At 54.2% G+C, this 25,093-nt stretch overlaps 1 protein-coding gene across 3 annotated transcripts in view; it reads left to right on the forward strand.

Annotated features, from left to right (window-relative positions):
• plxna2 (plexin A2) overlaps positions 1-25,093 on the forward strand; it is a 130,310-nt gene that overhangs the window by 100,147 nt on the left and 5,070 nt on the right. For all 3 annotated transcript variants that reach the window (XM_088407633.1, XM_088407630.1, XM_088407631.1), the window contains exons 11-28: positions 160-256; positions 423-622; positions 7,713-7,864; positions 8,529-8,646; positions 8,716-8,852; positions 9,977-10,144; positions 10,566-10,659; positions 14,966-15,205; positions 15,711-15,854; positions 16,405-16,639; positions 17,197-17,339; positions 17,939-18,207; positions 19,967-20,033; positions 21,173-21,319; positions 22,283-22,442; positions 22,531-22,634; positions 24,562-24,661; positions 24,858-25,048. In XM_088407633.1, coding sequence (XP_088263759.1) covers positions 160-256; positions 423-622; positions 7,713-7,864; positions 8,529-8,646; positions 8,716-8,852; positions 9,977-10,144; positions 10,566-10,659; positions 14,966-15,205; positions 15,711-15,854; positions 16,405-16,639; positions 17,197-17,339; positions 17,939-18,207; positions 19,967-20,033; positions 21,173-21,319; positions 22,283-22,442; positions 22,531-22,634; positions 24,562-24,661; positions 24,858-25,048 — 2,766 coding nt within the window. The remainder of the gene's footprint in view (positions 1-159; positions 257-422; positions 623-7,712; positions 7,865-8,528; positions 8,647-8,715; positions 8,853-9,976; positions 10,145-10,565; positions 10,660-14,965; positions 15,206-15,710; positions 15,855-16,404; positions 16,640-17,196; positions 17,340-17,938; positions 18,208-19,966; positions 20,034-21,172; positions 21,320-22,282; positions 22,443-22,530; positions 22,635-24,561; positions 24,662-24,857; positions 25,049-25,093) is intronic.

Here is a 25,093-nt window from a genome sequence, read left to right on the forward strand (position 1 = left end):
AGCGTTTTTGAAGGCCGCAGGGGATAGGAGCCTTCGCCCTATTTCTTGGGCTTTCTCGCTTTGAGATGATGTAACTTTGGGGCAACAATGGAAGGAGGCGCCGGCGCATCTCCGAGTGACCTCGCGTTGAAAATTCTTTGACATCGTCCCTCTTTCCAGTACCTGTACGAAGGGATGAAAATCAGCGAGCTGCCGGTGGATTTCTCGGTGGTGTGGAACGGCAACTTCATTATTGACAACCCGGAAAACATTCAGGGTGAGTTGACCCAGCAGCCGCGCCAGGTGCGCTTTATTTCCCCGCGCCGTCGGAAGGGGGCGCACCCGGCTGGGGTCCCTGAGCAAAGTTGGCGGGCCCAGTGCGAAAAAGCGCTTGGCATGCGCACGCTTGGCAAGCGCTGACGCGCGCGCGTCTTTCCCCCCAGTGCACTTGTACAAGTGCGCGGCCCAGAGGGACAGCTGCGGCGTGTGCCTGAAGGCCGACAGGAAGTTCCGGTGCGGCTGGTGCGGCGGCGAGGGCAAGTGCACCCTGCGCGGCCACTGCCCCCCCGTCAACCCCTACGCCGCGCGCTGGCTGGACCTGGCCAGCAAAAACGTCAAGTGCAGCAACCCCCGCATCGCCCAGGTCAGCGCCGGCCGCTCTCGTTCGCATCCCCGCTTCGCAACTCCCATTTCAAGGCACTTGAAGGCTTTCAGATGCACCTCAGAATGCGGGAAAGACGCTAAGATCTTTTTTTACGACAGCGCTTTGGGCTGAAAGGGATGATTTACCTGCTTTGGCGACCGGACGTTGTCGAAAAAAATCCCGACGACCGCAGGTCCGCCAACGTCCCTGAAACAGATTGCGTTGGATGCGCCCCCGTTAGCAAGATGAATTATGAGCAGCGGTGAGAGATAACTCCCTGAAATGAGAAAATGTGCTTGGGCTCAGCAAATTTTGCAAGGGTGGCAGAAGGTGGACCCGAGTCGGGATGAATTGCGAGTAAAGTGACGCCTTCTGGCCTACTTTGTATTCACTTGCGTAACGCCTCTACAGTGCCAGTTCATCGCTTCAGACAAGTGCCCCCCACCCCTTTGTTCTCTTGCACTTTCTTTAAAGCGCTTATGAGATTTGATTCTTTCCGCAGCATGTAATATGTATGTAATATGTAATATATATTCGGCGCAACGTACTCAGAGACATCCGGAAAGTATGAGTTCCATGGCTATTTCTAACCGGGAAGTAAAGCGGCGCGTTTGCGCAGACCGCGCCTCTTACCGTGCGGCCGCCCTGCCCCCTTGATGACGACGCTTAACGCCGGCGGGCCGCGAAAGATGCATCCATCCATCATCCTGAGCGCTCATCCTCGCGAGGCTCTCGGATTATGGGGACCGTTCCGACAGCATGGACGACGGGGCCGAAAGCAGCGTTTTAACCGACGTTCAAATGCAAAAGGACGCCGAGGAAGCGCTCTCGCCGACGGGCGCTCCTCCTATCCAGATGACCGATCGATTCCCCCAAGTGGGAACTGCTGGCTAACTGAAAGACCGGACTCCCAAAAGACTAGGAGCGCGATGTTCCAACAAAGATTCAAAATGCAAAGCGCAACAGAAATACTACCCCACGGTAAAGTACGGGACATAGATGAATGAGTTTATGCAGAGGTTTATGGAGGGGAGCGGCGCTAACAGAAGAACGACGCAAAGTAACGGCTCAGATAAGCTACTGGAAGAACACTGACAAGTAGAAAAAGTACAAACGGGGAAAGGAAGGCTGAAAAACACAGCCCGCCTGTCTAACGGCGCGGCGTAATGCCCCGTCGCTTTCCTGTTCTGGCGGCACTTAACGCTTCACTGGGAACAGCGGCCGCTTTCGGCCCATAGTCAAACAGGCAAAAGGGGCCTTTGGTAGCCACGCCTTTTTCTATTCGGATTCTTCAGGATTTGAGAGCAATTTAGCGGTACGTGAAAATTTCAGCTTTGGCTGTTATGTATGCTCCGGGCCGTTTTGCCTCTTGACTACTGGCCCAAAGCGGTTAAAAAGCCCCTTGATGACACATGGGTGGCGGTCGCGCGACCTCATGAAGGAATCTCTCAAAAACCGAAACGCTTAGGCGAGACATGACGTCGCTTCGGTTCGGCGTTTCTACGATACATATATATGAAATAGACATATAATGTTTCCGATCTTTCTAACCAGGAAGTAAAAGGGCGTGTTTGCTCTTACCGCGTATCCGCCGCGCCACACAACACGCATCCGTCCATCATCCCGGTTCTCTCGAGGCTCGCGGCTGATTAAGACTACTCCGACAGCGCCCGTGACGGGGCCAAAAAACAGGTGCTGACACGCGTTCCTCCTATCGAATCGGTCCCCGCGGGAATTCATAAGAATACTTCCGCCCGCGCTGACGCTAATTGTCAGGCCGTGCGCTCCCAAACACACATTTTTGCCACGTGGGCATTTTCGACAGTAAAACCTCCTGGCTAATAGAGGAAATGTTGCGGTTGACTTGGCCGACTCGGAGCGAAATCTCTCCGGAACCCGAATCAAACTGAACGACGCGGATAAGGCGGGTGCGTATTTACTCTTGCGCTGGCCCGCCGATGTCATGATGCCTCTGGCAAGTCATGTTAATCTGCTGGCGCGGAAGAAGCAAGGAACGCTTCCAAGCGTCAGCGGGGGAAAAGAACTCGTCTGGGGTTTTAAGGTTAAAAGCTCCAAAAAGTTGACTTTTCATGTTACGGCCCCTTTAAGGGACAGATGTCCCCCCGGCGTACCAAATGCATTGGAAGGTTTGATTTAGATGGCAAGCGCCGACGCTCCCCCGCCGCGCTAATTTGTATACATACGAGCACATTAGTAGATGTGCCCACCGCGAGGCGGCTCTTTTGAATAATGAATGTTTCTATTAAGCGCCGTGGCACCTCCCACCGCGGCCCATAAATATTAAGGTGATGCGCGGAGTCACGCGGGGAAACGGCATCAAATGCAGTTTGATGGGCTTTCCGAGGCAGGCCGACCCGTGACCGCTTTTCACGTTCTACAGAGACGGCAAAGAGGCGTCCCGGCCTTGAACGGAATGCTGCCGTTCCCTCCGCAAAAGCGAAATATCCCGCTTTCCCCGCCGGGCCTTTACAGTCAACGACGGGCAGGTGCGGCCGGCTGCCCAAAGGAAGTCCCGCTTGACTGAAGTATCGGCCCGGTTCCACTAAGAAACGTTTCTCTCGGTCTGCATATTGTAAAACGGAGTCCAAGGTCAGTCTCCGGGGCCAAAAAAAAAAGCGATTTGATTCTTAATACTAATAATAAATATTTCATTTGAATGTGTCAAAGGTGAATTTGCAGCTTTTCAGCAGGTTTTGGCGCCCCCTTGGTATCTCGCCAAATGTGCGATCCGGTCATGACCTTTGGCCGATCCTCCTCAAACGGTGGGGCGGCGCCCCCTGGGAGGGGGTGCGTTGAAATACCGGAGGTGGCGCAAAATGACAGCTTTTCCACATGAATTTATATTTGTTTGCATTCATTTATTATTTAGTGATGTAATCATTACTTCAACATCAAACGGTTCAGTTGGTCAGAAATAATAATAACTTAAAGTGTAAATAAAGACTGACATTGTTTTATTATCCCGGGCAGTTTGAGGGACTTTATTTTTTTTTTCAGTTTCAGACTAACCTATGTAAAAACTGTAAACTTCATATTTGTTGAAAATTGATGTAAATTGCCCCCCCCCCCCCCCCCCCCCCGTTTTATAAAGGTTTAAATATATAAGGTATAATAAGGTTTTATAAAGGTTAAAAATTTTGCATTGATTAATGTTCTTATTGGTAGTCTTATTGAGAAGGGGGGCACAAAATGTTTTCTCTTTCCAAAACAATATTTGAGAGGCACAATTGTTTTTTCAAACAGGCATGTCTAAAGTCCATTCCAGGGGTCAAAAATACCACTTCTGTGATTCTTGATATGAATTTTACATTTGGATTATTCTTTGACTTAATCCCGTAGAAATCATTTTGTTTGAATAGACGTATATCAAAGGTGAATTTTCATCCGATTTTGGGCACCCCTGTGTGCACCCCCCGGCGCCCTTAGCATCTCCGCTAACGGTTGAGCCCCTCTGAGCTTCCAGGATTAAAACTATTGATCGTGGCTACAGCGATTCTTCCCCAAGGCAGCCTTCCCCAAGGTTAGCAAACCGTGATGCTGAAAGGTTTCGCTTTCCGCCAGAAAACACTTTATAGGTGGAAACCTCGGACCGGTTTATCGGCATTTTGATTAGGGAATCTAATCCAATCCCAAATGCTGTTATTTCAAATCCAATAGCGCAATTGCCCGACAGCAGCTGTTTCTCCAGGATTTCATGCATCTGTATTCTGAATTCATCCATTCTGATTTCTTCCATGTTTTCTCTTTTTCGATGTTTTTCTGATATCGGCTGCTGCAGTTTGACGCAAAACGCGCGTAGGCTGTAGAGGTTGTGCCTTATTGCTTTTCGGTTTGCTCTCAGCTGCCTGAGCACCACGAGTTCATCCGAAGAATCCTGACGGACTTCCCGCGGCTCTTTGGCAGCCATTTCTGCGCCTCCTCCTTTGCGTTATTTCGCTCAAACAAACAGATGAGCCTAATTACCTTCCTGGAAGTTTGATTGCCCTGAAATGAGGCTGCCTCCCAGCTCGCTTGAGGTCATTTCATCAAGCTCGGTCCCGCTGCGATCCTTGGCAAAATCTGCAAAGTATCAAGGAAAGTGAACGGAGGAAGGGAGCTTCGCTGCGAGGGCCCGTTGCTACGCTGTGCAAGCGGACTCCTGGATCGCTGGCGATTGCTCGACTTTAGTGATGGCCCGGGCTGGCCTTTGTCACCCATTGTCTTCATGACCTTTGTGGACACCATCTTTGGGTAGAGCCGAAGCCTCGGCGGGAGTCTGAGCGTTGCGCCTCCGCTATTTGCAGAAGATGTACCGCCGTTGACCTCCGACTCTCACCGGAGCGGTTCGCGGCCGAGCGTGAAGCGGCTCGGATGGAGATCGGAACCTTCGGATCTGAGACCGTGGCCCTCAGCCAAAAAGCGGTCGGAGAGGAGTTCAAGTCTATCGGGGTCTTGTTCGTCAGCGAGGGTAGGGCGGAACGGGAGCTCCGACTGTCCGCTGTCACGCGGGCTCTACGGCGGCCCGTCGCGGTACAGAAAGAGCGGAGCCCAAAGGCGAAGCTTTGTACTGACCGGTCGATCTACGATCCCGCCCTCGCCTACGGTCGTGAGCCCCGGATCGTGACCAAAAGAACAAGGTCCGGAGATGAGTTTCCTCCGCGGGGTGTCCGGGCTCTCTCTTGGACATAGGGCGAGAGGCTCATTGGGACTCGGTGTCAAGCCGCTGCTCCCCCGCGTCGAGAGGGGCCGGTTGAGGCCGGTTGCTTCGGATGCCTCCCGGACGCCTCCCCGGTGAGGTGTTCCGGGCATGTCCTACCGGGCGGAGACCCGGGACACGCCGGAGAGACCGCGTTACCCCGGGGGAGCTGGACCAAGTGGCCGGGGAGAGGGAAATCTGGGCTTCCCCGCCAAGTCCGCTAACCCCGCGGGCAACTGTTGCGCTCCCTCAAAGGATCACGCAAACAGTGTGGCAAGGCTGTACCGGATGTGAATCAAGGGCCACGGGTGACTCCAAAAAGTCTGCTTGATGCAGGGCCGCTCTGTGGCTCCGCAACAACAAATGACAAAGAAAATTGCAGTGGTGCAAAATATACATTTGAATACATTTACATTTTAGTGAGCTAACGGGGTGAGGAATGAATATTGTTACGTTGTTAAAGTGTCTCATGGCCCATGGCCATTTACTCTCTATTGTGACTTGTGTTTTTCCCTTGCCCCTGTTGCTTATGTAACTATCTTTGAAAGCTACTCAAATAGCTGCCATTTCTTGACATGGATATATTTAGCCATGACGCCATCCCCCAACAGTCCAAGTCCCCCACCCTACATTCCATGAATGCCCAAACAGTACTGAAAGATTTATATGTACGCAGAGCCCTTAGGCAGTGCACTGACACACTTACTTTACATCCAGAACAATTCATGTCCACGGGATCTAGATGACAATGCCGGTGTCCCACAGGGACGCCGCAGTCCTCCAGGGAGTACAGGTGGAACGCCGCAGTCCTCCAGGGAGTACAGGTGGAACGCCGCAGTCCTCCAGGGAGTACAGGTGGAACGCCGCCCTCTGAGCGGCTCCGAAGGGACGGACTTTTTTTTTTTCCTCCGCTCGGCTTGCATGGCGCGGAGTTGCATATTGATTGTTTCCCTGGCATCTCCGCGGCGCGTCTCTCCGCGACTCCTTCCGCTTGATTTAGGGTGACAACACCCATGGAAAACCTTTTTTCCCTTTGACTTTTGAAAAGGACGTCTCGCGTTGGCAACTAAAATGCGGAGTCACTCATACGGTCGGTCACGTTGGAAGGTCGAGAAGGAAGCCTGACTGTATTGTGTTTACGAATCATTCTTTGGAAATGTTCCCAATTGCCTAAATTCCGGCAAAAAAGCGGAGACAAAGAATGCTACATCTGTCATAAAACACAGCTCGACATTTGACACATTTTTGCCGCTCCGTCAGTCGTCATTCTTCTTCGACGACGTACGCGGGCCGTTTTTCAAGCCGAACCGATCTAACGGCCGTTGCGCCGGTTCGTGGTTTTCTTTTTTCGTTTCTGTCGTCGTCCCGTCGTTGCGCATTTTACGCACGTTTGCGTTGGCAAAGCGGGCCAACAGAATGCCCGCTTCCATTCCAAAGAAAAATGCCCACCTGCGGTGTGACGCACACGATGACGGATAAAAGAAAAACCCGCAAATGTTTTGTCATGTTTCTCGTAGTCTGGCCGCAAAAGGCGTGTCGGTCAGTGTCGGGCCCACCGACTCTCCACGGATGACCATGTGTGTTCGAGTCAAGTCAAATTTGATTTATAAAGCACATTTTAAAAGATCGTAGGGAAGTACGGCTCAAAATTTTAACCTTATCTGGTTGACTTATAACAATTATATGGCGCCATGTGTGATTTTTAGCACTCTGCGTCGAGTGAAACCCGTTGAGCCCGGAAGGGGGCTCCTCCCTTGGTCCCTTCTGAAGGTTTCTCATTTTCCCCACATGGGGTTTTGCGTAATGTCAGTTAGAGATCACACTAATGGCGGAAAATAATGTTGATCTCGGCCTCGTTTTCGAACGTCGCAATCATTTGGCATCTGAGAGGGAGTGAGCAAACTTTTGATATCCACTGCGGTTTGTTCCATCTGCCGGCACTGCTGATTGTGAAGGCCCTGGGCAGATTGGAATGAAATGAAAGCACACAGAGCCTGAAATCTTATTTGAAGAAAAAAAAAAAAAAAAAAATCATCCACATATACCAAATGAAAGTAGTACAGCGAGAAGAAACACTACAAAATGAAGAGACTTGGGAGTAAATGAATACAATTTCATGGGACAAATGCAGTATTCAAATTTAGATTATAAATGTAGGCCAGTGTTTCTGTGAGCAGAAGATGCCTTTATGACGGTCATGTCAGTGATGAACCCCGTGCGGTATTTTGGCGTCGACAGAAGGCGCCGGGGAGCTGAAATTTCACTCAGGTGGCGACAACATGTCAAAGTGCAACATTTCACCACCGCTTGGTTATCACGCAAGCAGGGGCGCGCCATTCCTCGATGACAGATCCAAAGGTCAGCATTTTAAAGCCCGATTTGCGCGCTCCAAAGGTGACCCCGGTGGCCGGTCCCCCCGAAGGAGGCACGCGAGTGACCATCCGTGGCAGCAACCTGGGTCTGGACTTCTCCGATGTGGTGGGCAACGTGGAGGTGGCGGGAGTGAGCTGCGCTCCCGTGCCGGACGGCTACATTATCGCCGAACAGTGAGTTCCTCTCGCCTCTTTCTCGGACGCCTCAATGTTACGTCGCGAGGGGTCGAATTCGTGAGAAACCCCGCCTAATATCGTTATACTGTTCCGATGACGTTTACATCCAGGGGACGCGAGAGTTAGGGCGTTGGTCCTTGCCCGACATCAAACGGAAAAATAATAATGCCCCGGCCCTTCTATTTCCACCCCGGGGAAAAGCTCGGGCTCCGTCATGGCCCTCGTGCTCCGCTCCGTCTCCGTTTTGATTAGTACATGATTAAACCATGTACAATAAACATTGGAAAGACACGCGCGGGCACCTCCGCGAATGACCGCCTTCTAAATGGAATAGCCCACCCGGTTTGGAGCCAACCGCGTCGCCGTCTGACGGCGCGTCAATCTACGGACGTCATTATTCAATTCAAATGCAGGACCAAGACCGAGGCTGGACATAAACCGTCGGCGGCTCGCGTAAACGCACGGGCTCTCTAGACCGGGGGTCATGGACCTCAAATTCACCCAAATTGAATTGGGGGGGGTCAAGTCATCAGGGAGGTCGACGTACTCGGGGAAGTACGGTAATGGCTTACGAGGTGGTACGCCGCCACTGTCCAACGTTTGACTTTGTCGCCATTATTCGCAAAGGTTTTTTCCTCACTTTGATTTTTTTTCACCGCAGAATCGTTTGCGAGATGGACGCCGCCCCTCCGGACAGCCGGCCCGGTCCGGTCCGGCTTTGCGTGGGCGAATGCAAAGCCGAACTCAGAGCTCGATCCAACCAGCTCTACTCCTTTGCGGTATGTTTCAAAGGCCGCGGGGCGCCGACGCTCGCTCATCATTCGGCCCATTTTCCTGCCTTTTGCTAGACGCCCACGATTACAGGCGTGTCGCCTAGCAGAGGTCCGGAGTCCGGCGGCACCAAAGTCACAATCAGCGGGGAGAACCTCGGCGCCGGCAGCGCCGTCAGCGTGCGCTTTGGAAACCAGACGTGCGAGTTTTTCAGGTGAGCGCCACTCTGGGATTTTTCATTGACTGAGGTCACGTCGGTTCGGGTTTTTGATTGTTTTGTTGGCATTCCCTTTAGCGCAGCTCCATCTAGTGAATGCGTAAGCAGCCATTCGCGTACCGTAGCTTCTGTTCTATGTGCCTTATAATGCGGTGTGCCCTAACTATGAAAACGGCGTTAAATTAGGGCATCGATTGACGATTGGCCCGATGGAGCGGAAAAGTGGATACGGTACAGTCAAACATGCTGGTTTGGATGCGATGGATCCTTTTAATGGCTCCTTTTCCATGGGTAAGGTCACGAGGCCAAGCCGCTCATGAGAATTTGATCAAGTTCCTTGCCATGACCAAATCAAAACTGTCAAGCAACATTTTGTGGAAAATGGTCACAAAGTAGAAAAATAGCTTTGCTCTTTGGGGTTATGCTACTTTTTATGAGACACGCTGACCCTAAACCTACCGCCCCCCGGCATCACCTCAATGTTTGAGAAGATGCTTTATTATTATTGTGGAAATGTCAGCTTTACTCATTGCTATATGAACTCAGCACCAACTATTGCGCAACACCCCCAAATCCCATCACAAACTGTCGCTGACATCCGGAACGATCCACAAGACTGACTTTGTCAAAGCTGTGACTAGAAAATGGCCTTTTTGTCCCCGCGGGTGACGCTTTAAGTCCAATGCGTCGCCTCGATTTTCCGCTGCGCGTTTCCGCCGCGCGGGCCCGGATCGCGCCGAGCCAGACGTTGTCCGAAATGTCATCAAATGAGTAGTCGGCCCCGATGTCTCAAGGAGTCTGCGTGGAGTTTGCATGTTCTCCCCGGGCCTGAGTGTGCTCCGGTTTCCTCCCTCATTCCTCAAAACATGCTTGGACGCACCCGATTCCTCTTCGGCGTGTTTGGAATTGTCAAGAATCGTTTGCCCGTGTGAGTGAGCCCCGAGAAATCAGCGGATGTTATTCGGGGGATATGCCGAGGGAGCGACTCTTTAAAATGGACGGTGGGCCACGAACGGCCCGCGGCCCGTACTTCGGGGCCCCTCGGCGTGTTCCCACTTTTTATCAGATGTAATCCGTGCGGCAAATTTGAGATCGCTGTCTTTTGTCCTTAACGCTTGAAGTCGAACCATGACGGAGATCGTGTGCTGCTCCGCCCCCTCCCTGTCCGGCGTCGGCCCGGTCCGGATCGCCGTGGGCGTGGACCGCTCGCGAATCGGCGAGAGTCTCACCTTCAACTACATCGAGGATCCCGCCGTGGTGCGCGTCGAACCCGAGTGGAGCATTGTCAGGTAAAAAAAATATATCTAGATTTATGCAGGCATCACGACGGACCTGCGGCTTATGCTATCGTTCACGTTTTCATCAGCGGACGCTCGTTAGCCAGCCCAAGTCAATAGCGCGCTTTGGATGACTTCTCTTTCAATTAGTTTGGGTGTGACGGAGCGGCCGCAGCGCGCGCTCACTCTCTCATCCGATGCAGGCCTGAGATGCGCTACTAAGTCACGCGTTCAATCGCAAGGACGTGTTTTTACGGTTATGTGTCCTGACGTTCGTGATAGCTTGTATATAAAAGTGACCGCCAATCGATGAAAATTTGCTTAAAGGAAAATAATGCTCTTGGTTCCAAGTAAGCTTCTTTTTTTTCCGTTCGTTTTCACTCGGCAAATAAGTTAAGTGAGCATCCGCTAAGCGTTTGTGATTTTTCCCCAGCGGCCACACACCCTTGACGGTGACCGGCACCAACCTGGATGCGGTTCAGGAGCCCAGGATCCGGATCAAGTACGCCGGCAAAGAGTCGGTCAACGTAAGTTGCCGCTTTGACTCGCTACTGTCCTGCCAAATGTAAGACGGACTTTTCCTTTCCCCGAAATGAAGGCCGAGAGGTATGGGCGCGTCTCATAAAGGCCAACTTTTCTTTTCATTCCGCTCCTCAAGGAGGAGCGATCCGTCAGCCGCGCAAGCCGGGTTTCCAGATACGCCTTTTCATCTGGGCCCTGCGCTTACTGGCCACACTTAGCGCAACGGGACAAGCCGGCTGTTTTTCTCAGCGGGTGTTAGCCGGGGTCGTTCTTTTCAATAACGGAAGCGCCGTCCGAGGCCGTCTTTGTTCACGCGCGGGAACGTTACCGAAACCGGGAGGTTGCGACGTCTCCGGCCGATCGGGTCGGGAGCGCGGAGCCGTGCGCGGCGGGTAGGGAAGACGGAAAGGTGTTTGGTTCGACTCCTTTAGGAATTGCCGTCTTTCGGCATACGCGCGCCAGCGCGAACCCGGCGAAACGCCGATGCAGCTTATTTAGGCTCAAACAAACTGGAGCCAAAGCCGGCGCTCCGGGCCCCTTCGCTTAAACTGCCAATGTGGGAGATCTCATACACAAACAGCAAATTCACTAATATGAACTCAAGAAAATACAAAGAGTTTATTAAAGATGATATTTATTCTGTCTGTTGGGTATCATACCCCAAAATAAGGCTGCGTCTTATATTTGGGGAATTGCTACTTCTTTCTTTTGAGCGCAAATAAAGCAAAGAACTCCATCCAGTGCCGCGTGATGTTACTTTGGAAAACGGCGCCAGCACGCCAGCCGCTTGTTTACGCACTCCATGATATTAGGGTGGCAAAGGCGTTGGGGCGGGGGTGCCGGAAGCGCGCGTGATCGGGGTCGAGGGGACTCCTAATGGCTTCCGACGGAAGATTAAGCGCGGCGGGAAGGCGCCGGTCAGCATAAAGACGCCTCATATCATGAAAATCCCGGCACCGGGAAATCGTTCCAAATTGCGTTGGAGCCTGTGTCCCGCGGGCCTTTTTTTAATTAGGGGATGGGATTTGTTCTTAGCGCTCCCCGGACAAAGACGAGAAGGTTGCTGGGCCGGGGGAAAATAGGGAGGCTGGAACTGCGCCGTGGATTACGGCCGGGTGCCGGCCTTCATTTACATGCGCGGTGGAGCATCTGTAACTCTTGATACATATTAGTTTGTAGCGCCGGTGTCAAACTCCAGGCCCGGGGGCCACGTCCGGCCCGCCGCATAATTTCTTCTGGCCGGACGGGCAGTCGAGTAGACATACGGACGGGCGGACGACCTTCATAAAGGTTGAGCCAAGTTTTCAGAACCGGTGACTTAAGAAGAACCGATTCAGGATTGTGGGTGCGCGTTACTCGTACCCTAGGTTGCCATCAAAATACGCTCCGGTCACGTTTATTTGAACATCCAAACAAGGAAAGCCTTTGTTCCATCCTTTACAGCGTCTCAAGACCACAAGTAGAAGGCGGGGAGCAAAAGCCTTTCCGCATCTGTAGTCCGGCTACGCGCTGCCGCCCGCGGTCTAAAATTAGCCTCACGCGCGTTGCTCGTTTAGCGCCGAGGAGCAGACCCCAGTCTTTCCGATGGCCCGCGCGTGGACGCGGAAGGCCGCGTCCATTACAAGCGTTCCGTTTTATATTGGGAAACGCGGCCTTTGAAAATGCCGTTGATTCGTCCCGGCGGGCGCCGGCCGCTTCGCTCGGCCTCCAAAGAGATTTCTTCGTCTCTTCCCGCTCGACTTTATCGCAGACGCGGGGAATGAATTTCTATTAAACGGCGAGGCTTCTACGTTCTTACCGATGTTCCGTTGCGCCGCCGCGCATCGCCGGCGCCATCGACGAGCGCTTCGTCGAACGGCGGCGGCTCCGGTGTCGGACGGCGGCGCCGCTGCCGGACGTTTATGCTGCCCGTTGTGGCAGCATCGGGAAGGATGGTTATGGGGCGTTTGCGTGAAATTTCTGTACTTTGCACGAGCGCGTTTCCTTGCATCCAATCGGGAGACGGCTGAGATTTGGAATAAGACCGGCTGACTTGCTTTCAATCATGCTGACGGGACGACGGGGGAGTATGCCAAAGGTTCTTTGGCTTGTGTGGCGTGCGGGAAGCTTTGGATTTCGTGCCACTTTTCTCAATTGGTAGCGTAGGAGTAACGGAAATCGCGCAAGGCCGGCCATCTTGGACGCCGGCCTCCGGATGACCTCCGACACTTTGACCTCCATCCCACACACGCCTCCGCGAGACCGTATCCCATACGTCCTCCGCTCCTTTCTCTCCGCCGGCCCGGCCGGCCGCAGGCCTTTCGGTTAGTCGGTGATACGCGAAGGCTCCGTTTTACGCCAACCGACGAAACCGCCTTTCCGTTTTTTTTCACCCCGTTCCGCTTTATCGAGACGGAGCGACGCGAAGCTTCCCTCTCCGCGTGGCCATGAGGACCGTGTTGTGCGCTCACAATTTGGCGAGGCGCAGATTAGCCGTCCTTTATTGTCGTTACCTGCGGTAGGAGGCGACGGATTTTTGACTTAACGAGCTCCGACCGTCCGAGATACAATTGATGCAATTGTAATAGCGTGAAACTTGTTACGTGAGGAGAAGAAAAGGGGGGAGCAGCTGGAGCAGCCGGTCCCAGCGCAGTCCCAGCGCATTCCCAGCGCAGTCCCAGCGCATTCGCAGCGCATTCGCAGCGCATTCGCAGCGCATTCGCAGCGCCGTCCCGTCGCGTGTGGGAAGATTAGGAAAAGTGGGTGAGTGTTTGTTTTAAAGTCTGTGGATGTATAAGAGGGCTCTTGAGCTGCCAGTCCAGTCCAGTCCAAGCAACAGTCTTAAGGCCACCTGATAGCGGGGTGAGGAAAGATTGCCATATCTTGAGAACTCCTCATCCTCCGGGGGAAGAAGTCCAGCGAGCCATTGTTTTGGAAGCAGGTCGATAAGTACCATGGAATTTGCGTTCCTAGCACGAGAGTCCGAACGGGCTTCCTTTTGCCCAATGAGCCCCCGTGTTGGAGCCGGGCCCTTCCGACAAACTACCATCTTGTCATCGGGAAATTGTGAAGCGGCGTGTCATGTGCTCAGCGGATCGTGTTTCGCCGCAAGGACTCAAAAGAACGTCCTATGCTAATATTCCAGGACATTTAGCGTGCGGAGGTTTGTCAGCGGGATGATCGACAGCCGCCGATAGTCCCGGCCTACAGCCGAATTGATCAAATCCTCCTGCGGCCCACTTAGCCGGCGTTCGATTGCTCGTCACCTTCCGTTCCAATTTCCACAGCCGGGAAAAAAATAAAAACGATAACAGCTGCTTTTAGTCCCGACAGGGTTCTGTATGTGCCGCGATAAGAAAACGGAGAGGAAAATACCGGCAGTAGTCATTTTTGACAGTTCGATGTTCCAGATAGTCATCTCGGTAGCGGACCTTGGGAGAGGATTTTGTAGGATTGTGAAACAGAGAGGTCCGGAGTGGTCCCGACGTGTTCACCCGGGACAGTCCCGGTCGGAAGACGTGTGTCCCGAGTCCCGGCGGGGTTTGCTGGACCCCCGGCATCCTCGTCGGCATCTCAGTTGACTTCCTGGACCCGCGCGTTCCATGGTCTACACGCAAAGACAATTGCTCCCGACAACGCGAAAGCCCCGCACTGTCGACTACGCACCAAAACGCGCCATCCGTCTCGGCGACCGGCCGCGTCTCGGCGACCGGCCGCGTCTCGGCGACCGGCCGCGTCTCGGCGACCGGCCGCGTCTCGGCGACCGGCCGCGTCTCGGCGCGCGCTCACCCGACTGGTAGGAGGCGCGGTATTTGCTTGCGTTCGGCAGCTTTGGTGATATTTGCCTCTAATTAAGTTTCTTCCCCAGAGAGAGGGAGCAGCCCGGGAATGAAAGCAAAAAAACCAGCAATCAATCGTGGCCTCCCTCCCCCACCGAGGATAGACGGGAGACGGCTCTCTCATCCGGGCGAACCGGAGAGAAGTAATAAAAGAGCCGCGGCTCATCCTCCGATATGCCGAATATGCCGGCGGTCTCCGTCTTCCTCGCTCTTTCCGAATGTCCAAATCGACCCGGATTCATCTCGGCCCGCAAAGACCGGCGTCCGACGACGCGCGCGGCACATTACCGCGCCGCGCCGCAATAATGTGTCCCTTTTCTATATGAAGACGGTCATTTGGTACAGGAGGAATCCACCGTGATTAAATGTGTTTTACTGTTGGAAAAATACAGTGCGTTGTCGTTGTTTTCTAGAGGGGCGGAACGAAATGGTGAATTTGACGCTGACTTTTTGAGGCCGCACCTTTGACATTTGCGCGTGTGGTCCCCTCCAGGTGTGTAAAGGGTTAAATGCCACCAGCATGAGCTGTTGGGCTCCCGCGCTGGCCGAGGACCCCCGTCCGGGTTCGGACAGTGTGAAACACGCCGACGAGTTTGGCTTCATCTTCAACAACGTGCGGGCGCTGCTGGTTTACAACAATACCAATCTCCTCTATTACCCCAACCCTTACTTTGAGCCCCTCAGCGCCTCCGGGGTCCTGGAGCAGAAGCCGGGCTCCCCCATCATTCTCAAGGTATGAAAATGCTCAGGCGCCGAGGCCTTTTTTTGTTTTTCTTTGGTTATTCGTCTCCATCGGGCGTAATTCATCCGATTTGCGGCATTTGAATTTCAACATAGTGTTTCCTCGCCGCTGTGCGCTTCACATTTTGCGGCTTCGGCGCTTTGTGTTTTTGTGTGTGTTTTTTTTTCTCCAAGGGACCGCCGCTCCGACAACGCTCACACGCTCAGTCCTAACATTGAGCGTGAAGCGATCCAACAGCCTGTTAATACTCGAGCCTGTCGAGCAGCGAGCGAAGGCGCTTTCGCCCGAAACCGAACCGCGGCTCGTCACCCCACACGGACGGAGTCACGGCATCATATAAGCGCGTGCGATTGTCGCCGCTTCAAATGTGTTTTGTTTCATCTCGGTCGCGCGCAAGAACTTGAGCGAGGGAGGATTTCGCAAAATCTTTGGCATTGGTCAAACCCTTGAAAGTTTGGGGTGTTTTGTCAACTGTGAGGCGGTCCCGTCCCCGCAGGGCAGAAACCTGCTTCCCCCGGCCTCGGGAGGGGTGAAGCTCAACTACACGGTGCTGATCGGGGAGACCCCCTGCTCCGTGACCGTGTCGGAGAGCCAGCTGCTATGTGAGCCGCCCAACCTCACCGGACAATACAAAGTCATGGTCAGTGCCCCCCCCCCCATCCCCGTAGGGGGTTTTATTTGCATTCTAATTTCAAACTCTATTATTCATGTCCTCGCCGTTGCCCGTCCGGCCGAGGGAAAGCGCTTAAAAGAGCCGGCGTGGTGTGAGTGCGCTCCCGGTCGCCACAACCTTGTGTAATCCGCTGCAAGAACTTGCATTCGACCGTCAAACTTCATTCTGTTGCGGCTGCGCGTGTTTGCGCAAGATTGACGTTTGTGGGGATTTGGCACTATATTAGAGGCGGAGCGCCCGCCCTGCGTTCCTTTTAACAGTCGGCGTGCCGAATGAACCGTGTTTTCCATATGAATGTTCCCGCCCCTCAGGATGAGACAATAGCCAGTTCTGACAGCCACTCACAGGACAAATGATGTTCAGCAATACATCGCTTCGTATCCCGTCATGCCTTCATTTGAAACGAAAAAGTACAAATCAAAGAAATAAGGTTTGAGAAGAGCTACGCAAAAGTACTCGGACGGACGGACGTGGCTCTGACTGGACAGATCTTCATCGTGCCGGCGTTTGTCCGCAGGTTCAAGTCGGCGGCCTCCGCGTCTCGCCCGGCGCCGTGCGCATCACGTCCGACAGTCTGCTGACCCTCCCGGCCATCGTCGGCATCGCCGCCGGCGGGGGCCTGCTCCTCATCGTCGTCATCCTGGTCCTGATCGCCTACAAACGAAAATCCCGCGAGAACGACCTCACTCTCAAACGTCTCCAGATGCAAATGGACAACCTGGAGTCCCGAGTGGCCCTGGAGTGCAAAGAAGGTCGGTGGACGGCCCCGTCATGGGAAACGCCCCACGTTGGTACTTTGCGGGCCGCGTCGGCTCCGGTTTCTCCGCGTAATCGTCCCTCCCCGCGGTTTCCGGCCAACTCCGAAAGGCGGAAGATGAAGGTTCAGGTCCTTAAAAGTGGCGGCGCGCTCGCCCGCGGCCCGGATCGGGATGAGCGATCGGGACGAGGGATCGGACGAGCGGACGACGCGGGGGCTCCCGGGATAGATTTCGGTCGGGGGAGAACGAAGGGGGCGTCCCCGAGGGCGGCGGGGCCAGACACAAGTCGGGATGGGGCCAATTAGCCCGGGCTCACCTGCGGCCCCGCGCCGAGATGATCCGCGCGCCGCCGGGGCCAATTTACCGGCTAAGAAAAGAAAAAAAAAGGAAGGGGGGTCGTACGAGGCTGGAAAGGTTGACTTTCTCCACCTCGGGCTTGAACCGAGATAAGAGCCGTCCCCGCATTCGCCGCTCGGGGATCAGAGGGTACTTGTTCCCCGCCTTCCCTCTGACGGCCGTCTCCATCTTTCCCTCCCCCTTGAAACCAAAAGCCTTTGCCGAGCTGCAGACCGACATCAACGAGCTCACCAGCGACCTGGATCGGGCCGGCATCCCGCATCTGGACTACAGAACCTACGCCATGAGGGTGCTCTTCCCGGGCATCGAGGATCATCCCGTCCTCAGGGAGCTGGAGGTAAGGGGCGGAAGACGATAAGAATTTTCCAACGTGTGTGTGTAAAAATCCCACGCCGTGCTGGGAAAAATGCTTCGCGTTTGTCTTTTCGCCAAACGCATTGGCGAGTACATCCGATGGCAATTTAAAATTCGGCGCCCTTCCGGCAAAAACGAGTTTGCGTCGCGCGAGGGTGAAGGGACCGAATTCAAATGAAACACTCGCGCAGAACGTTAGGGTTAAGCTGAATACCCGAGCGACCGGAAACGGAGGATTTCATATTTGTCGGAAGCGCCGCCGCGGCGCGCGCTCCAATCTTCCGGCTCAGGATCGTCTTACTGGCGCACGTTAGTTGGCGCGCGGCCGCCGGATGGGGGCGCCTTATTTTTTGATAGACCCCGCTCAATAATTGATTAAGAACTTCTCGGTTACTCGCCGCGAGAACAATGAGTGCCTGCGCGGGATGAAACCGGAGTAGGCCTGGTGCTTCGGGACCAAAAAAGAAAAAAAACCTCAAGGTCAGGTCGAAGGTTAGGATCCCGGCACCCAAAGAGATAGATAGAGTATGTGTGCGCGCAGGCAACGCGGCGGGGAAACCTACCCTTGTCCCGTCTCCGCAGGTGTCGGGAAACGGCCAGCAGAACGTGGAGAAGGCCCTGAAGCTGTTTGGTCAGCTGATCAACAATAAAGTCTTCCTGCTCACCTTCATCCGAACGCTGGAGACGCAGCGCTCCTTCTCCATGAGGGACCGCGGCAACGTGGCCTCGCTCATCATGACGGCCTTGCAGGGACGGCTGGAGTACGCCACCGACGTCCTCAAGCACCTTCTGTCCGACCTCATCGACCGCAACCTGGAGAGCAAGAACCACCCCAAGCTGCTGCTGCGCAGGTACGTCGCCGGAGCCTCGTCCCAACGCCGCCGCCGCCGCCGCCGCCGGCGCCGCCGCCGCCGCTTTTGTGGAGTGCGAGAGGCCACCGCGACAGACAAAAAGCAAGACGGCGCACGACGCCAGTACGGCAAGTAACGGAGAGAAGGGGGTGGCGAGCGGGAGGAGAGCAAAACGCCATCGCTTCCGCTGAGGCCCGGGCAGAAATAATTCACCTTCATTTAAATGATGGGGGTAATGAAGCCCCATTTTTTTGTTTGTTTTTTTAACATTGGACCCAAGCAAAAGCATGCAGGCGCTTACTCTAATTTCAAAGTCATGAAGATAAAAGCGAAACCTTCCAAAGTACGTCCGGGAAGAAAAGCGGAGCGCAAGAAAACATACGGAGCGCAAGAAAACATACGGAGCGCAAGAAAACATACGGAGCGCTTCTCGTTCCCTGCCTTCCGCTTTAATAACGTTTTTACACGCCGGATTTAGGATGAACTGCCACTAAACACGCCGGCACTTCTACTCAGCCGATCCATTTGTCATTTCTAATTCTTTGCAAGCCCCCCAAAATGCATAACAAGCCAAGTACGTGGTATAAAGGATCATGAAGAAGCGCTCCCAAACCCTTGGCCGGTTTGCCTTGCCGTGTTGGTGACGAGCACGGGGAGCGACCTTTTTGGGACCCGGGAGTTGGACGTTTTGATTGGACGCTTCCGGCGATCCCGGAATCATTTACGCGAGCGATCCTTTCTTCTTTTGGACTGTTTTGCGCGTGTACGTTTCCCTAAATTGAGCTTGCTGTGCGCCACTTAGATATGACGCCAGAAAGAGACGGAAGAAAAAGGCTCAAAACGGGAAAAGAATGTCGCCAAATGACTTTATTTGCACAGTAAATTGTGTCTCCTACAGAATCCTTTTGCTGTTTTTACTGCGAGCGCGCGTGAATCACGTGGCAGGAGAGAAAATTCTACCCCGAGCCTTTCCCCCCTTTGATCCGGCGTAATGTTATTTTAATGGGAGCGCACAGCGCCGCTTCAATCACCCAGAGTCCTTTAAATCTCGCGTTCTTTTTTTTTCTCCTCAGCATTTTTGTAATGAGGTTTGCCGCCCATGCAGAGCAATGGAGAACAATGTTATTAATTGCGAGAGGGTTTTTTTTTTTTTTATTACTTTGAGTGAGGGAATATCCTCAGCGCTGCCGTTCCAAGAGCCTCCACTCGCACGCGCCGCCCGCAAACCCGACGTTCTTTAATGAAAGTGGCAAGAGGGGGATGGGAAGAAGGTGAAGAACAAAGCGAGCACCCCCACCCCATCATTTAAAAGTACCGTATAGGACGCGCATAGGATTATGAGGCGCATAGAATAGAAGCTACAGTGGCTGGGCTTGTGTTCTACATCCACTAGATGGAGCTGCGCTAAAGACCATCAAAGGCTCTTTTCGTCGATGCCGAGACCGATCGCGAGTTTAAAAGCGCGTACTTAGAATTTAATTATTCAACCTAAATTCCTTCATCGAAAGGCAACCAAAATCCTTACAGCGTATAACCAAACCAAACCAAAGAGCGTTTTGACAGCGGCCGGGCGCTAGCTAGCCGCGACTGGGCGGCTCCCGGGCGGCTCCCGGGCGGCTCCCGGGCGGCTCCCGGGCGGCTCCGCCACAAGCGCGAAAATAACAACGGCGAGCGGCCCCGAGGCTCGGGCGCCACCTTGGCGTGAATTAAGTTCTGACCGTCTCTCTTTTGTTCCCCGCCCGCACCTCCGTCACGGCAGAACCGAGTCGGTCGCCGAGAAGATGCTCACCAACTGGTTCGCCTTCCTTCTACACAGGTTTCTGAAGGTCCGTTTGGATCCCACTCTCTCTCACGCACCCGCACGCACACGCGCCGAGCCGGCAGACCGGCCCTCGTTCCGCCCTATCCTTTAACGGGAAGACACCGGGGAGCTGAAATTTCACCCGGACGGCGACCGCGCATGAAAACTCCACGGCGCGCGACCACTTAGCTATCGCGCTAGAACCGCGCGGAAGGAAACGACGGCGTGACGCGGCTGTCGAAAAGCGTCTTTCAACTCTTTCGGCGATAAGCGAAAAGGCAACCTCCGATTTTGAGGCATCTTTGGAGGCCGGCGCAATATTTGACGGTGCGATACGTCGACGTCGGTGCCGCGCCAAAACCGGATTCCGTTCTTTAGCTCGAAAAAGATTCCACCTCGTTCCGTTGTTTATTCGCGACCGTTTGAAAATGGGTCATCGGAGCGACGCCGAGCTATTTTGGACAAAATGTTTTCTCGGCGACGGTGACTTTGACGCAAATATCGGTTTTTCGTAGCATCCAAAACACGGCAACAGTCTTTCCCTTCCAGGGGACGTGAAAACAGTTTTTCTGTAAGAGTTAACAGTTCGTACGCGTACGGCTGGAGATGGTGCGGAGTTTGAATTGTTTTCGCTAAGCGCGCGTACCGCGCGTCTTTTTGACAGCCGTGAGTTAAGGGCCCGCGGCGGCTGGGCAACGCAACGGGAGTGCCCAACTCCTTCCTAAAGCCTTTTCTGAAGATGGACTTGCGAAGCGTCTAGCATACATAGCGTCGCATGTCATTGGACTGTATAAGACCAACGTTTTTCTCTTATTATTTGATCTCATCCCTTCATTCGGCGGTATGGCTGCGATCCCCGTTTCATTTCAATTGAACCAAAAGGATCCGTATAATCTTTCGCACTTGTCAAATGAATTTTTGCTTGGCGGGGAGAAAATGAGGTCGTTGTACTTGCTCATCGCGAGGTGCGATTCGATAACGTTAAACTTTTTCAAAGTGCTTACATTTTCAACAAATAAGTTATTACCACATCACATGGATTAAAGACTTTTGCGATTGTTTTTGGGAATAACGCTGTCACCTTATGAAATCAGGTACACACATATATAGAGAGAGTGTTGATATGAATACGCGTTGACGCGCCCCCTTAATGCGCGTGGGCAGGAGTGCGCCGGCGAGCCCCTCTTCATGCTTTACTGCGCCATCAAGCAGCAGATGGAGAAAGGGCCCATCGACGCCATCACCGGAGAAGCCCGCTACTCTCTGAGCGAGGACAAGCTCATCCGCCAGCAGATTGAGTACAAAACACTGGTAGGTCACCTGCGCAAAACGCGTTCGCGCAAGCATTTGTTTTGTTTTTTTTCGGCCGCTCCTTAAAAACACATTGAGCTCAGGGATCGACGTCACGGCCCGCGCTTGATGAGCCCACAGTAGTCTTGGGTGTCTGCGGATCTTTCGCTAACCCGGCCTTACCGTTGCCCGACTCGGGCTGACCGAAAGGGTCAAAACGTCAAATGTAAATCTAGTTTTACGCTCAAGCCCTCGAAACGCTATCCGAGCCTTTCGTCAACCACCGCGGGTGGGGCGTCCGGAGCGCTTTACGGGAGTTGCGTTTTGGGAGTCATTGGAAGGCTTGCAAATGTCACAAGTTGTCCGCTAGTGCCCCCCGCTGGTTTTGGGGTCCCAACACAAACATTTCTGTTGTGTGGGGGAAACGCATGATAAAACGTCAGCTTTTCAACGTCCAAAACTGACGATATTTGTCATTTTAATGGCAGTAAATGAGGCTGACGTTGGCTAAATTTGCGGGGTCCGGCCTCCTGTTTGCAAGCGTTCACCGCGTATCGAAAGCGCGTCGACAGTCTGTGCGATACATATCAGCCTCCCAGTGGTTTTTTTTCCGCCTGCTTTTCCTTCGCTATCACGCATGGAAAACATCTAAAGCCCCGTTTGGCTCCGAATTTCCCCGGGGGTTAATCTGGCCGAAATTTGAGGAGACTTTGAAAGTACGTGTACCCTATTTTCAAAAGGACACTTTGAAAGACGGAAAACAAGCGCCTTGAATTGAATTAAAAACCTTGAGAACGTCGCAATTTTGTTTATTCGACGTCTCTTTGTCAACAAAAATCAAGCAATGAAAAGCTAAAGTGCTTATTGTGCGAACGTAAGAAGAAAGCGTTTTTGGAGGAGCGTGACTTTTTGGCGGGCCCTTGTAGAAGCGAAGCGAATCCCTCCACTCGCCGGTCCAATCGTTTTGCCCGCCGCTCCATCCAGATCCTCAATTGCGTGAACCCGGACAACGAGAACAGTCCGGAGATTCCGGTAAAAGTGCTCAATTGCGACACCGTCACCCAAGTGAAAGAGAAGATCCTGGACGCCGTCTACAAGAACACGCCCTACTCCCAGCGCCCGCGGGCGGCGGACATGGACCTCGGTACGTATCCGGCCTAATTGCCCCCGTCCGCGGGGAGCCGCGGCGGCGCGGCTCGGGAATTGCCAACGCGCCTCTGGCGTGCGTGCAGAGTGGCGGCAGGGCCGGATGGCCCGCGTGGTGCTGCAGGACGAGGACATCACCACCAAGATCGAGTGCGACTGGAAGCGACTCAACACGCTCTTGCACTACCAGGTCAGCGTTGGCCGCCTTTCCCGCGCCCGACCGAAACGGAGCTCTCGCCTCGCCTCGCCTCGCCTCGCCTCGCCTCGCCGCGCCTCGCCGCGCCGCGCCGTTGAAGAAAAGCGGCCTCGGGCTGGCTCTATGCGCACTTTGACCGGTCCCGCGTCGGTTAATACCCGGTCGGGAGAAACGTGAGTCCGTGAGTGTTTTTTTCCCCCCTCCCTCGCGTGTAAAAGCGGCGCTTTGGAAAGAAGCCCTCGTTCCCGCTCTCCCCGGATGGTTCCCCGCAGAGCTTTAATCCTTGATGAAGCCCCGCCGCTTTATTGTTTCCACGGCATAATGGCCCCCGCGCTACGCCCTCCTGTTATTTATTGCGTTGGCCCCATCGGTCGTAAAGGAGGCCAAACGCCCGCCGTAATTCCGCCGACGTTAGCGAGCGGCGTAGTGGAGCAAATTGATGGGAAAAAACGGATTTGAAACTCCGGGACACGGAGTAGCACTTTGACTATTTGCTAATGTTCTTCTTCTCCCCGGTACCGGGTATTAAAATTCACGCGTCGGCGTCCCGGGAAGCCCCCCTGCCTCCTTCTCTCCCTCCGGCTATTGGTTTACATAACCCGGATTTGCACACCTTCCCGGCTGCCGCGCACCGACGGCGAAAGCATAAATGCATATATTTGCATCCGCCTCACCATCTTAAGCCCCTACTGAAACGAAGAGCGTGGGCCGTATTTTCTGCGCTGTAAGGCGGGCCGGGTTATGAGGTTGAATGAACGGCCTGTTTTAAAACGCTTTTCATATGTGGAGCGCACCCCATTAGAAGACGCGTACAATAGAAGCTACGGCGGCGGCTGGGGTTGCCGCTAAATGGACCTGCGCTGAAGGAAATGCCATCAGATCAACTTTATTACTGTATTTTGCGTTGTACGCAGACCTTCAATGAATGGCCTATTTTAAGACTTTGCGCTTATAGGGCTCACCGCATTATAAGGCGCACAAAATGGAAGCTACAGCAGCGGCCGGGGTTGAATGTCTGGACTCCCGAAGAAAAACCCTCCCCGAGGCCACGATAACGAGGTCATACCGTCGTCGGATCGGCGGGAATTCAGAATTTGCCAGTCCCTCCGTTGGAAGCGAAAGGTCGCGTGTTCACCGATCGGAGGGCGGGGGATACTCCGCGGGGGACGGTCTCGGTCCGAGGTCGAAGGGGTGAGGGAACCAAAGATAAATACCGACAGCCGGGCGCCATCCCCGCAGTGGGACGGAAGGCCTTATCGCAGGCGGGCCCCGCACCATCCTGGCGCACCTTGCCGCTATCGCTTGGCGGCGGATTATCCCCGAAGGCGCCTTCGATCATTTCCTCTATCGCAAGGACCCATCTCCGCCGCCGCCCGCGTGTCGGGCAAGCGCCGGCGCAGATGAAGGGAAGCGTAGCACAGAAGCTATTTCACGCCCCTCGCGGGGAACTCATCAGCGCCGTAATAGCACGGGCGCTCGGCGCCGTAGCTTCATTAGAGTCCGGGCTGAAAGGAGGCCGAGCGAGGAGCTTGGGGAGACTCGGACTGTATTTTCCACCCCCGCGTAACTCAATACCGGCCCAATTTTCTCCACGTGTCGGTGTTTCTCGGCGATGGTTTTTTTCTCATTTTCAACCCCCGTAATGGCGGGGAGCGTTCGGGACGGTCGCTCGGTCCTGGGCCAAAGTCATCCGGGATGGGCTCCCATCTCGCTCGGGGCCAAACGCTATCAAAAACGGACGTGTTTTTGAGCCGGCCCCCCTTCCTCCCTTTTCGTCCGGATACACGGACTTTGTCTCAGGACGGCAAACAAAGGCGCCGCTCTCGGTCCCACTTCACATCTCTGTTGCGACATCCCCGGCGGCGCCTTCGGATCGTGGGCGCGGGCCTTCCCTAAGCTTTTCTTCTCTGCTGCCCGGCAGGTCTCGGACCGTTGCGCGGTGGCTCTGGTGCCCAAACAGACGTCGTCGTACAACATCCCGCCCTCGGCTAGCGTATCGCGCTCCTCCATCAGCCGATACGGTGAGTGGCCGTTGCCGTACCGAAATGGCCACGCCCGCACCTTTTTCTTCCGAAATCTCTTTTTTCAGCCAGGTTCACCCTCGAGCCGGTCAAAAGCGCCCGTGCGCCATCCGCGCGGCAAACATTTCTAGCGCTATCCCCGGCGCCTTTGACCTTGAGGCAGAGCGGGTTTGACCTTCCTTCGTCTTTGGCTCAGATTCTTCGTTCCGTTACACCGGCAGTCCGGACAGCCTGCGCTCCCGCGCTCCCATGATCACGCCCGATCTGGAAAGCGGCGTGAAGGTGTGGCACCTGGTCAAGAACCACGAGCACGGGGACCAAAAGGAAGGCGACCGCGGCAGCAAGATGGTGTCCGAGATCTACTTGACCCGGCTGCTCGCTACCAAAGTAGGCCATCGAAACGTAGGATTGTTTTCTTTGTTTTTTGGTCTT

The sequence above is a fragment of the Hippichthys cyanospilos genome, chromosome 2 (genome assembly GCF_059441005.1).
Source record: "Hippichthys cyanospilos isolate Australia breed blue-spotted pipefish chromosome 2, RoL_Hcya_1.0, whole genome shotgun sequence".
Taxonomy (NCBI): domain Eukaryota; kingdom Metazoa; phylum Chordata; class Actinopteri; order Syngnathiformes; family Syngnathidae; genus Hippichthys; species Hippichthys cyanospilos.